General features: G+C 52.7%; 1 protein-coding gene across 1 annotated transcript in view; it reads right to left on the bottom strand.

Moving 5' to 3' along the window:
- The window catches only part of DCHS1 (dachsous cadherin-related 1), a 33,945-nt gene that overhangs the window by 3,229 nt on the left and 17,723 nt on the right, over positions 1 to 12,993 (bottom strand). The window contains exons 3-20 of the mRNA XM_035265669.3: positions 9,604 to 9,792; positions 9,275 to 9,506; positions 8,899 to 9,135; positions 7,522 to 8,547; positions 7,110 to 7,303; positions 6,809 to 6,905; positions 6,551 to 6,708; positions 5,451 to 6,315; positions 5,127 to 5,366; positions 4,908 to 5,033; positions 4,080 to 4,289; positions 2,205 to 3,083; positions 1,968 to 2,081; positions 1,585 to 1,796; positions 1,342 to 1,496; positions 1,021 to 1,151; positions 623 to 906; positions 166 to 304 (exon numbers count right to left, since the gene is read on the bottom strand). Coding sequence (XP_035121560.2) covers positions 166 to 304; positions 623 to 906; positions 1,021 to 1,151; positions 1,342 to 1,496; positions 1,585 to 1,796; positions 1,968 to 2,081; positions 2,205 to 3,083; positions 4,080 to 4,289; positions 4,908 to 5,033; positions 5,127 to 5,366; positions 5,451 to 6,315; positions 6,551 to 6,708; positions 6,809 to 6,905; positions 7,110 to 7,303; positions 7,522 to 8,547; positions 8,899 to 9,135; positions 9,275 to 9,506; positions 9,604 to 9,792 — 5,488 coding nt within the window. The remainder of the gene's footprint in view (positions 1 to 165; positions 305 to 622; positions 907 to 1,020; positions 1,152 to 1,341; positions 1,497 to 1,584; positions 1,797 to 1,967; positions 2,082 to 2,204; positions 3,084 to 4,079; positions 4,290 to 4,907; positions 5,034 to 5,126; positions 5,367 to 5,450; positions 6,316 to 6,550; positions 6,709 to 6,808; positions 6,906 to 7,109; positions 7,304 to 7,521; positions 8,548 to 8,898; positions 9,136 to 9,274; positions 9,507 to 9,603; positions 9,793 to 12,993) is intronic.

Consider the following 12,993-nt stretch of genomic DNA (forward strand, 5'->3'; position numbering starts at 1 on the left):
AGACATGCAGTCAACAAGGGGCTCATAGTGAAGACAGTGGGGAGGAAATGTCCTGCCTGGGCCAGAGATCCAGGAGTTAAAGAGTTTGAGTAACAAATTCTAGGAATGAGGTCAGATTATAGCCTAACAGTCAAAAACAAGGGGCAGATCCTGGGAAAGACGCACCATTGTTGGGGTCAACACTGAAGCCATCAGCAGGGGAAGCCAGGTGGTAGGAGATGTGACCATTGGCACCTGAGTCTCGATCAGTGGCAGAGACAGAGAGAATGGCACTGCCTGGGGGGGTGTTTTCAAGCAGCATTACCTGAAGTGTGAGGAGAAATGCTTATGGCCAGGCTTCCCTGTTGTCCATGCTGCCTGTTCTGGAGCTTGGTTCCTTGAGCCCTGCTTGGCATCCATTCCAACTTGGCCCCTACTCCTAAGTATTCGAATGGGAAATGCCCACCGTCTCCCCTTTCTGGGTACAGGATGCAAAACAGGATGTAGTTCACAGGACTTGGGACCTTCCCATTCCCAGATCAGCTCCAACATCTAGCCCACCTCTGCAGCTACCAGCTCTGACACTTCCCTCCAACAGGAACAACCCAGGCCCAGGTGTACAAGAATCCAGGGGTGTCAATACCTGGTAGAGGCTCTGTGAGAAGGCAGGTGCATTGTCATTGACATCCTCCACAAGCACTGTGAGGTTGGCATAGCCCTCATGAGGCCCATCATGCGCCAGCAGCTGCAGCTGGTAGCGGTCACACTGCTCAAAGTCCAGAGGCCCCGTGAGGGAGACACGGCCTCCATAGCGCCCAACACTAAAGGGATCCTGGGGCCCAGATGGGCTCAGCGCATACCACAGCACTGGTCCTGAGTCCACATCATTTCCTGTTACCTGTGCAATCTCTGAGCCCAATAATGCATCTGAAATACACGAGACAAGTATGTTTGGCATGGACCCAGCCCCACCTTGAGCCGTTGGGTGGAGACAAATGTCTCTCTGTCACCCTTTATACCACCCACTTTACCCAGCCTCACCTTCTGACACTCGGAGCTCCCAGGGCTGGGGGATGGTGGGGCGATTGTCATTGGTGTCAATGACCATCACTGTCAAGGTAGCTGAGCCCACCAAGGCTGGGCTCCCTCTGTCTGTGGCTATCAGTACCAACCTGGACACAAAGCACAATCATCAGGTGGGGCATGGCAATAAGGGGGAACCCTGGGCAGGGCTAGGACTCAGGACAGAGCTTAGGACTAGGGAATTCAGGATGTGGTCAAGGGACCAAGGTGGGTTCAAGGCAGGACTTCAAACTGTACAGGCCCAAGATGGGGTCTTGGGTCCACAGGGCCAGGCCTCACCGTGTTTCAGCCCAGATCTCGCGGTCCAGGATGGCTATGGTAGTGATAATGCCTGTGGCTGGATCTACGTGGAACAATCCATGTGCCGGCTGGGATGCAGCCAGACTGTAGGAAATCTGTCCTCCAGAGCCTTGATCCAGGTCATCTGCTTCCACCTGGTGAGGGTAGAAGGCTGTTGGCACTGGTCTAGTCACAGAAAAGTCTGACTAGCCCTGCCCCCCATCTTTCCGTCACACCCCACACCTGCAGCAGGGGCCCCTCAAAGGGCCGGGACTCAGGTAGGAAGGCCACATAATGGGGCCGCAGGAAACGGGGAGCATTGTCGTTGGCATCTTGCAAAGTCAGGGTCAGCACCGAGAAGGCAAAGGCTCCTCCACTCTCTGCCTGCAGCACCAGTCGCAGCCGTGGACTCACCTCAAAGTCCAGCCCCTCTGCTGAGCGAACTGTGATGGCTCCTGGAGGAGGCAGAATGCATCAGTGACAGCCTCCTTTGCTTGCCCTGGAGCCTCCTTCTCTGAGACCCCTTACTCACGGAGAGCCCTCATCAAAGGCTCCTCTGACACAAACAACCTACTTCCCCAGTAGCCTGTCCTGTCCTGCACTGAACTCTTGCTCCTCTTCCTTACCTGTACTAGGCTGGATGGAGAATGTCCCTTTCTCATTCCCACTGAGAATGCTGTAGGTGATGGGTCCATTTGAGCCTCCTGCATGGACAGCTCTGGGAGAGACAATAAGAGTCCCTGCAGAAAGAATGGTATTATTGGACTGTAAGCACTAGACTGGGAGAGTTTGGGGTACATTTTCAATGAGCAATTCCAGCCCATTTTGGAGTTCGAATTGGAGAGACATGGCTGGGGACCCACCTGGGGGCGCATTCTCACGAATCATAGCCTCACTGCTAGCCCGGGGAAAGCGGGGTCCACGCTCAGCTTCCCCCTGCAGTCCAACAATGATCACACCAGTGGCAGAGCGAGCTGGACGGCCAAGGTCAGTGGCCACAACGAAGAGGACACGATCCCGGGGGCCTAGAGCTACAGGAGAGCGGGCCACACGGATTTCACCAGTGTAAGAGTCCACAGTAGTGCCAGGAGGTGGTGTGCCTGCCAGCCGGTACAGAATGGAAGCATTGGCACCAGCATCACGATCTTCAGCTCTCAGTGTGGCCAGAGGCAGGGTTGGGGTACTGAAGCTGGGGCCTGGGCGGGGCAGGCGCAGGCGCAGAGGACTGGTGGGGAAGGTGGGTGCATGGTCATTGACATCACGCACCATGATGGTCACAGACACTGTGGTGCTTAGGGGCCCAGCAGCTGCACCATCCACTGCACTCACAGAAAAGGTGTAGCTGGAACACTGTTCTCTGTCCAAGGCTGCAGCTGTGCGTAGCTCTCCAGAGCTGGGCTCCAGCAGGAAGGCTCCTGCTGTACCAGCACCCAGGTAGTAGGTCACACGGCCATTGGCTCCAGCATCAGGGTCATGAGCTTGTAGCTGCAGCAGCAGGGTCCCCGCAGGCACATCCTCCGGCACCTCCACAGAGTAGGCAGGCACAGAAAAGGCTGGAGCATGGTCATTGGCATCCAGCACTGTCACTGTCAGAAGCAGAGTGGCACTGAGAGCTGGCTGGCCTCCATCCCGGGCCTCTATCTTCAGCTGGAATGCTGGCTCCACCTCTCGGTCTAGTGGCCTCATGGTGCCAAACTCTCCAGAAGTAAGGTCTAGGACAAAGGCTCCTGATGGGTCCCCATCTGCAGAGAAGGGCATGCACATATAAATACACATGTGTCATGGGGATGGGGGTGATTTATAGGCTACAGCAGAGAGAGAGAGAGAGAGAGAGAGAGAGAGAGAGCGAGAGAGAGAGCGAGCATACGCATGTGCACAAAAGCAAGTGAACACGAGAGAAAGGGAGAGAAACAGAGAAAAACAGAAATGGAAAGTAACAGAAGATACTATAAAGCAGCTTGTATCATCTGTGTGTGGTCTGGGAACCCCTGGAGTTCCTAAGTCCTTTTCATATGTCTAAGATAAAATTATTTCATAGCACTACTAAGCCATTATATGCCCTTTTTATTCTCATTATCTCACAGATGTACAGTAGAATTTGCAGATGCTCTGTGACATGTGATGATGTCTTGGTTAATACATATGTTCTTATGTATTCCTGTGTTTTCTAAAATATTCTAGATAGAAAGATTAAAGCATGAATGTGTGTGTCTTCAGAGATTGTTTGTTCTAGCTATCTTCAGTTATACCTGCTGTAATCTCTGAAATTCATTACTGTCCAACAAATTGTTACTTGAAATCTTAGCATTTCCTTGTGCTTACACAGAAATACCACTATGCTGTATACTTCATTGGCTTGTTTCACAATCATATTTTAACATCATCTCAGTTTTAATATCTAATACAGTAAATACTGATGGAATCCACATAAAAACTCTTTAGGATTCTCAAAAATTAGTGTTAAGGGTTTCTGAGATCAAAAAAGTTTGAGAACGTCTGCTCTACAGGGATAGACAAATGAGAAATAAAAGAAATAGGAAGATAGAAATGGAGACACAGAGGGAGATAAAGAGCATGGAAAGAGATACCGAGATACACTGATATAAGCATGAAAGAAAAGGTGGATAACATCAAGAGGGAAAAGGAGACCCAGATACACTCACTGATTGGCAGCAGTCAAGAAGGTGCAAGAACCAGGCAAGTGGGTGCTGAGTTGGTGGGAGTGGGAAAGTTCTCACCTAGAATGCGGTACTGCAGCTGCCCATTGGCTCCTACATCTGGATCAGAGGCCCGAAGCATGGTAAGGGTCTGGGGGTCCTGGCCCTCAGGCACCTCCAGAGAGAGATGGGCACTTCCAAAGGTTGGTGTGTGGTCATTCTCATCCTCCACAGCCACGCGAATGGTGACATGAGTTAACTGGGGAGGTGAGCCCCTATCCTGGGCATACACTGTGGGGAAGCAAAATCAATGAGGTCTAGCCTGCTCTCATCATATGGAGAAATCCACACCACACAGTGTTCATACATGTTCATCAGGTGCACACAAACCAGAAAATGTCCATCTCTGCACACTTCCCAGGCACAAGTGTCATGCATACATAAACATACATGTGTCCTACCTCCCATGCTTGGTGTGTGCAAAATATATCTTGGACTAGTGGTGGTGTAACAGGAAAGGCACTAAATGAGGTATGAAAAGATCTGAGTTCAAGTCCCAGCCCTGCCACTTCCAAGCTGCATGAGCTTGGGCAAGTCATTTCACCCCTCCAATATTCAGTATCAATATGCTCCTCTGTTAAATGGCTGCAGTATCTAAGGGAGGCCTGAGGGCACAGCTGTGACATTATGCATTTTAGAATTGTATGGTCACAGTCTTGACAGTCTACAAGTCAGTTCATTTTGCACCCTGCCAAATTCTCGACTCCCCAAAAGGGTCTAAAAACGTAACAGGAGCTTTGTGGTAATAAGCAAAAACTTCTAGAAGGTAGTACTTTGGGGGGTTCTGTCCATGTAACACTGGTGTTTACAACACCCCACTCAGGTTCTTGGGGTCCTGTCAACATGTACCTGTCAGGTTGATCTCCTCCTGCTCCTCTCGATCCAGGGCTCGAAGAGTCTTGAGAACACCAGTGTCAGGATCCAGAGAAAAGCTTTCGCTAGAGACGCCTCCATAAGTCACTTGCCCGTTGGCTCCTGAGGAGGGGCAACATGGAGGGCGATCAGAGGGTAAAAATGCTTTTCTTGCCCCAGTTCATCCCACTCACAATTCATCCTCCCAGGTCTTACCCAGGTCTGGGTCGGTTGCTCGCAGTGTGAGGAGAGATGTGCCAGGCGGGCTGTTCTCACGCAAGAGGACGCTGTACTCCTGCTGCTGGAAAGTAGGCGCCTCGTCATTGACGTCAGCGACACTGACGGTCAGGACCTGTGTGGCCGAGCGCGGCGGAGAGCCGTGGTCTGAGGCCACCACCGTCAGTACGTGCTCAGCTCGTTGTTCGCGGTCCAAGGGCCGCACCACGGACAGCGCTCCTAGGTGAGCGGTAAGGCAGGTTGGTGACCTCAACACTTCACATCAGCACCTTCCGCGCCCTCACCCCGGGACCCAACTCTCACCAGTGCTTGAGTGCAGCCGGAAGTGGCCGTCCCCGCCAGATGCCAGGCGATAGGACACGCGTGCGGCCTCGCCCAGGTCCGGGTCCCTGGCTACCACGTGCAGCGCCGCGGGCCCAGGCGGCTGATCCTCTGGGAGGCGCACGCGTGAAGGCGAGGCGAAGACGGGCGCGTTGTCGTTTTCATCCGTGACAAAGACGCGCGCAGAAACGCGTGCTGCACGACGGCGACTGGCGTTGGCGGGCCGGTCGGTGGCTTCCACCAGTAGCAGCAGCGCGGGTGTGGTCTCTCGGTCCAGGCCGCGCGGAGCGCTGAGCGCCCCAGTGCGCGCGTCCAGGCGAAGCGCGGGCACGGGCGGCTCCTGGCGCAGCAGGCGGTAGCGCACGTCGCTATTGGGGCCGGGGCCGTCGGCGTCCGTCGCGCGAAAAGTGTACAGCGCTGCGCCGGGTTCCGGGTTCTCAGGCAACGCGAGAGCCAGCGGGTCGCGCGCGAAGGTGGGCGCATGCTCATTCTCGTCCTGCACGCGCACCTGCACTCTCAGCAGCCGCGCGCCCGCGCCTCCGGGCCCCTCGGCGCGTACCGTGAGTGCGCGCCATGGCGGGCCTGCTTCAAAGTCCAGGGGCCGCGCCAGGTACAAGCGCCCTGAGGCCGCATCCAGGGCGAAGGTGCCCTCGGGGTCGGCACCCCCTACCAATGTGTAGGTGAGTGCCCCCACACCCGCGGGCTCTGGCGGTGCCACCGAGCCCAACAGAGAGCCGGGCTGCAGCCCCTCAGCTGCTGTCACCGTCAGCACGACCGGCAAAGGTGCCGCTGGGTCCCTCTCTGCGATATCTGGGGGCGGCTCGGCCAAGCGAGCTGAGGGAAGCACCTGTTGTGGATCCGGGAGGGAGAACAGAATAGTGAGGGCCGGTGTAAAAGGAGATCTGGGCTAGCTTCCCAGGTGGTAGGGAAGAGTGGTTAAAGTAGCCTGACTACTAGTGGGGCCCAAGGACTAGTATAGGCGCCCCCGGTAGCTCTAGCTTCTTGGGGTAGAGCTACTGGGGCAGGGGGGCTACAACGGTAGCCAAGGGGAGGTGAGCAGACTGTGGGAAGGGCAGCCATACCTGCACTAGCAGCTGGAGGCTGGCACTTCGAGGAGGGCTGCCTTGGTCGTGAGCACTCAGTGTCAGCACATAGTGAGGCCGCTCTGCCCGGATCAGGGGAGCTGCAGTCAGCAGCTCCCCTGAGTGAGGGTGCAGAGAGAAAAGCTCTGAGCCAGGACCTGGGGACAGGCAAAGGAAGATGAGGGCTTGGGGCCCAGAGCTGGGCAGGCCATGAGGACACGTCATCATCCACCAATTCCTTTCTCTCCACTCCCATACCAGTTAGCGTGTACAGGATGGTCCCATTCTCCCCCTCATCTGGATCCTTCGCCTGCAGAGTCGTCACCAGTGTTCCTGGAGGCACGCGGTCTGGTACCTGTAGGAACATAACTCACCTAGTTGTCTCCTGTTCTTTAGACAACTCAGGATAAAGCTTCTCTCACCTGTGGGCAAGCAGAACCTCTTTTCTGCTCTCACACCCAGTCCAGGAGGCAGTTTCTTACCTACACCTACAGCTCTATGGGGAGATCCCCACTGCCTCTGACACTTCTACAGGACAAAGTCCTGCTACTTCACATACCTGTATAGGGAGGCCGCCACCGGCAGCTCCTGAAGCCTGCAGGAAGGTGGGGCTGTTGTCGTTGAGGTCAAGCACTGCAACATGCACAGTGCCTGTGGTGCTGCGGGATGGGCTCCCTCCATCCTGCACCTGCACCAGGAGCTGATAGCTGCTCTGCTGCTCACGGTCCAGGGTTTGGAGTGTGGTCAGTTCTCCTGGGAGTGCAAGAAGATCATGTACAAGATGTTTAGGGATGCAAAGCCTGAGACCTGGACCTAAGAAGCTGGGATGTGGGGGGTGGGGGAGGGAATGCCAAGGCTAAGTGCTTGTTCTTAGAGGCGAGATGGGAGCTGGGATTTGGGGATCTTGTCTGGATGTTCATCAGGCTGGGGATAAGGCTATGGGGTCTTGGGATTTGGGTCTCTGTGCTCACCAGTCTGGGGGTGGATGCGGAAGGCCTTGCTATCTTCAGACAGCTGTTGCAGGCTGTAGGTCAGACGTCCATTGGGTCCCGAGTCTCGGTCAGTAGCAAAGACTCGGCCCACGCTGGTTCCTGGGGGCTGGTTCTCAGCCACAGCCAGAAAGGTGGGATCCTCAGACAAGCGGGGACTGTGTTCATTCTGGTTGAGGATGCTGACCCTCACGGTGGCTGTGCCTGTCTGCTGCCCCAACTCAGCTTTGGACCCAGACACTGCCATTACCTTCAGTGTGTACAACTCCTGGGCCTCACGGTCCAGTGCTGCCCGTACCCATAGCCACCCACTCTGTGGCTCCAGGCCAAAGGGGCTACTTGCTCCCTCTGCTGCAAGGTGATAGGTGATAGGGCCCCCATCTGGTGCTTGGGCCTGTACTTGCAGGACCTGAGTTCCAGGGATGGTGCCTGAGGGCAGGTCCACACGGTAGGTAGGGCTGTCGAATCGGGGAGCCAGCCCACGGGTTCCCACATCCTGTACCACCACCCGTAGTCGAAAGTGGCTGATACGTGGTGGGGAGCCTCCATCCCGGGCCTCTAGCTCCAACTCATGGGCTGGCCCTCCTGAGGGCCCCAGAGGCCTCATAAGCCGTACATGGCCTGTGGTGGGGTCCACGGTGAAGGCTCCACCACCCCCAGCAAGCAGGGTAAATGTGACTCGACTGTTAACACCTGAGTCGGGGTCAAGAGCCCGCAGGGTATAGATGGGAGTCCCTGGGGCAGTGTTTGGTGGTAGCAATACCGTGTCTTCAGGTGCAGGAAAGGCAGGGGAGTTGTCATTCACATCATCCAGCAGTACACGCACCCGAGCTACAGCAAAAGCTGGGGGCACTCCACTGCCTGCTCGCACCTCCAGCTCCAGCACTGGTCCCAGTAGCTCCCGGTCCAGGGGACAAAGTGTTTGCAACAACCCTGAAACCGCATCTAGGGAGAAGAGTCCTCGGGGGTCCCCACCTGATAGGGCAAGGGTCACAGGTGCCAAACGACCTAGGGAGGAGGAAAAAGGGGGTCAAAAAAGAGAGGGGGGCAATTACTGAGTCAGGACCCAGACTCTGATCTCAAGAAGGACTAGGCAGTGCCCACACCCATGGCTTTCAAAATGTTAGGAGGAGGGGAAGGGGTCGGGAAAGAAGTTGGTTGGCACTGAGGTGACATTCATGTGCTTCATGAAGCAGTGTGCCTGCACCATGCCTAAGGAGGTGTTGGGCATTGGTACCAGAGTGTTTTTTACTGAGGCTATCTGCACTGTGATACTCTAAGGTACCTTCAGATGGTGCCTAGAGGGTTATACTGGGGTATTTGGGTCTGGCACCAAGTGGGTATAAAGCTAAATAATACCTGGTGGGTTGTGTGCCTGGACTATGCCCACACTGGTGCCTGGTGCCACATCCTCTGGCACAGAAAAAACATACTGTAGTTGCTCAAATATGGGTGGTGTGGGGGTTCCAGGCACAATGCTGATGTTCACTTGGGCACTGGGTTCTGCCTGCAGGCCACCTCCATCCTGAGCCCCGATCTCCAGCTGCACCACAGAGTTGGCCCGTCTGGCCAAGGGCCAGGCTACTGTCAACAGCCCTGGAAGGAAGGATAGAAGCAGAGATATATAAGGAAACATAATAGGGCTGGAAAGGTTAGGAAGGAAGTGGGTAGGACATCATTGAGGCAGGTGGGGAGGAGGGCCTGGGGAAGGCTCCAGGAATGGGAGGATCCTCACCCGATTGCTCATCCAAGGCAAAAAGTGCAGGGCTATTCCCAGCCAGGATATGGTAGGAGAGTCGCCCATGGGACCCCTGGTCAGGGTCATGGGCACGCACCCTCAGCACAGCTGTGCCTGGTGGACTCTGGGCACTTAGACTCGTAGCATACTCCCGTGGATAAAACTGAGGAGGGTTGTCATTCTCGTCTGACAGAAACACCTTCACATATACCATGGACTTGAGGCCTCCCTGGTGGGACATGCAGCCATAGGTCAGGTGGGCCTTGTCTGGCCCTGGTGAGTGCCCTAACCCAACATCCCAACCTGCCCATGGTCTGCCGACTCACCCCATCCACAGCTGTCACTGTGAAGTCAAAGCTCGAGGGCCCTTGGTCGCGGTCCAGGGTCCGGGTTGTGCACACATCACCGCTGTGGGCATCAATGCGGAATGGGGGAGATCCAGAGGCCCCAAGGCCAGCACCCAAGGAATAGGAGAGGAGGCCAAATGGGCCACTATCTGCGTCTGTGGCTGTCACCTAGGGAGAGGCTGGGGTGAGTGGTGTTCCCTCTTCTTTGCCAGAAAAGCCAGAGGTAGGTGGCGATTAGAATGAGCAGCTGGTGCTTAGAGTCTCTGGATGGCAGACACACAGAAAGGACAAGTATGACATAGGCCCAAACCTGATCCCAGCCCAGACCTCACCACTTAGGTTTCTGAGAGCCTCTAGCCATAACATTTTTTTCAACTGGTCAATACATAACCTTGTTTGATGTGTGTTTCTCTTTAAAGACATCTTATATTTAATATACATTGTTGATTCATTAACATTGAACCCACAGCCAACAGCACTGTATCTCATGCCTGAATAAAGCTTATCTAACATGTATTTTCTCCGTAAGACACATCACAGCCTTCTTGTACTTAGGAACATTAGACAGCACTTCAGCACCATACTTGGGGACCATATAAACAGTGAAATCACCAGCAAAAAAGCATTTAAAAAAATACAATAAATAAGTAAATAAAGGGGACACTTGTTTACAAGCATGAGAGCCAAAACAAGAAGGCAGAACATTGTCTTGTTCAGCGTCTGTGGGGAATGTGAACATTAGGTGACTCAAATTTTTCATCTCTCTGCCCATGTTCAGGAATACTAGCACTGATTTTGGAGTTACAAATAAATTTTAGAGAGTAAGATAATTCACAAATAATGAGGACCAACTACACAAAAAGACAAAAGGGCTGTGACCTCAAATTCCAGGTGGGTCCAGGAAGTTCATACCCTCACCAAGTCTCATAATCACCCAAGCCAAGAACTCACTGACAATGGAATTGTTGAGACTGTTGTTACAGGTTTGATCTTTATGGATTTTGATCATCACAGAGTGGGATCTGATTAATAATGGGTTCTGATCACTATAGGATCTGTTCTATGGATTTATGGGTGTGTGGCTCATGTATCTTTAGCCTAGTATAGTGCAAGGTACATAGGTGCTCTACGTGTGTTTTTTCACTGGTTAAATCATCCTATCTTGTCATAAAACCTTCTTTTGCACTAAGTTTTATACAATGGGTATACATTAGACCCTCAATAGTAGGTTAGTTGGTGCTGACAACTGTAACCTGTGACAATACTCTTTGTGTACATGAGAACCTCAGGGTCATGATATGCTGCAAGAGGAAGCTGGAGAGCTCCCCTTTCTCAGCCAGAAAATGTGCTCAGAGAGAAAGCTGGCCAAGGAGTTCTGATTGTTGCCCAGACCCTTGACAGAAATGATCTGTGCCATCGTTTACTCTCCGGAGAGACACCAAGACCCTGCCATGGCTGAACCCTGGAAACAGCTCCTGCTCCAACTCTCTACTGTGGCTGTGCACCCGGATATCCCAGGAGACGGACTTCCCCTGCATCAATCATGGCAGGCAGCAGCACAGCTGCTGGCACCATCTCCAGAAGCTGTTAAAGACCTTTGCCCTCTGACTTGCTGCAGGAAGAAAGCAATAAACAGTGGTCGGGGGAAGTTGTCAGGAAGTGACCCCAAAAGGCACAGGGGCCACTGACTGGAAATGGGCAAGGCAGAAGTGAATTTCCTGGCCTGTACAACCCCTGCTCAGAGGTTTCACTGCAAATATAGTCTCCATTTTTAGCAGATTCTCAGCTTAATGTCTTAGTCCAACCTTGGTCAGCTCCCTCTCCCATTCTGTCCCAAAGCCATAAGAAACTTTACCCCTCTCCTCTTGCCCCCATCCCAATCCTTGCTCTCAGATGCACTATTTCAAGGAGGAAAGAAAAACGCTTATCTGTGAACTCTCTAAACTTCCTACCAGCCTCCAAGCTGACTCCATATGCCCATCCCAATCCCCTTCCCAGGTGTACCTCCTGCTTTGATTTTTTAAAACACAATTTATTTATTTAATTTTATTTTTCAGACAGGCTCTCTGTTGCCCCATCTTGAGTGCAGTGGTGTGATTCTAGCTCATTGCAACTTCGAATTCCTGGGCTCAGGCAATCCTCCTGCCTCAGCCTTCTGAGTAGCTTGGATGACAGGGATGCACCACCATGCCCATTTCTCCTGCTAAGACTTCTCAATGCTATTTTTCCTGCTTCTCCACCCACTGCTTCTCCCACCACCCACTACCAGTCTTCCTCCATCTCCCCTTACCTGCCTGTTCTTACACACTGTTCCCTGGAATCTCTCCTTGGCTTCTTCTCACTCTACATACTCTCTCAGGGCCTTGTCTTTCGCTTTAGCCACTGTCTATACTTTACTTTAGACTAATCCTCTGAGCTTTCCAAACATGTACATCCAGATGGCTGCTCAACACCTCCACTTGGATGTCCCACAGACACCCAAAATCCAACCTGCCCCAAAATAAACTCATGATCATTCCAAGCCTGCCCTAATGACTTTTTCATCCACACAGTTGCTCAAGCCAGAAATCAGTTCTTCCCTTTTTTTCACCGGTATATCAATCAGCCACGGATTAAGTAAGTCCTCATTAACTCTATTTTTCTGTTTCTCTCCATCACCATTATCACCGTTTTGACTTAGGCTTGAGTTATCCTGAGTTATTGCTCCCCTGCATTATTTTAATTACCTTCTTATAGAAGTTTGACCCTCTGATCTGTACTCTACATGAGGGTTTCTCAACACTGGCACTACTGACATTTTGGACCAGATAATGCTTTATTGTGGGGGCTGTCAAGTGCATTACAGAATGGTTAGTAGCATTCTCAGCCTTTACCCACTAGATGCCAGTAGTATTCCACCAGTTGTAACAATCGGAGATTTCTCTAGATATTGCTAAATATTCCCTTCTGGAGGGCAAAGTCACCTCTGGTTATGAACCACTGCTCTACACTATCATTTGCATAAACAAATCTGAGAATGTTGCTCCTCTACTCAAAAATCTTCAATATTCCCTATAGAAAAAAGCTCAATCCCTCTGACTTGGCTGAGCCTCCCTGCAGTCTCATCCCCCACCTCCCATCTCCAGTCTTAACTCCAGAGATTCTGAGCCCCTGGTAGGCCCTTGAACAAGCTGGGCCCTCCCACACCTCTGTGCCCCTAACCTCTGCTTGAAAGTCTTTTCCCTTCTGATACTCTCATAAACCGCTCGTTCTTTAAGTCTCAACTCATGGGTCCCTTCCTTCAGGAAAGCATTCATACTGCCTATCTGTACCTCATATATATCCCCAAATGGAAATGTTCTTATTGGAATGAAACTATTTCTTTGTACA

Source organism: Callithrix jacchus, chromosome 10 (assembly GCF_049354715.1).
Source record: "Callithrix jacchus isolate 240 chromosome 10, calJac240_pri, whole genome shotgun sequence".
Lineage (NCBI taxonomy): Eukaryota > Metazoa > Chordata > Mammalia > Primates > Cebidae > Callithrix > Callithrix jacchus.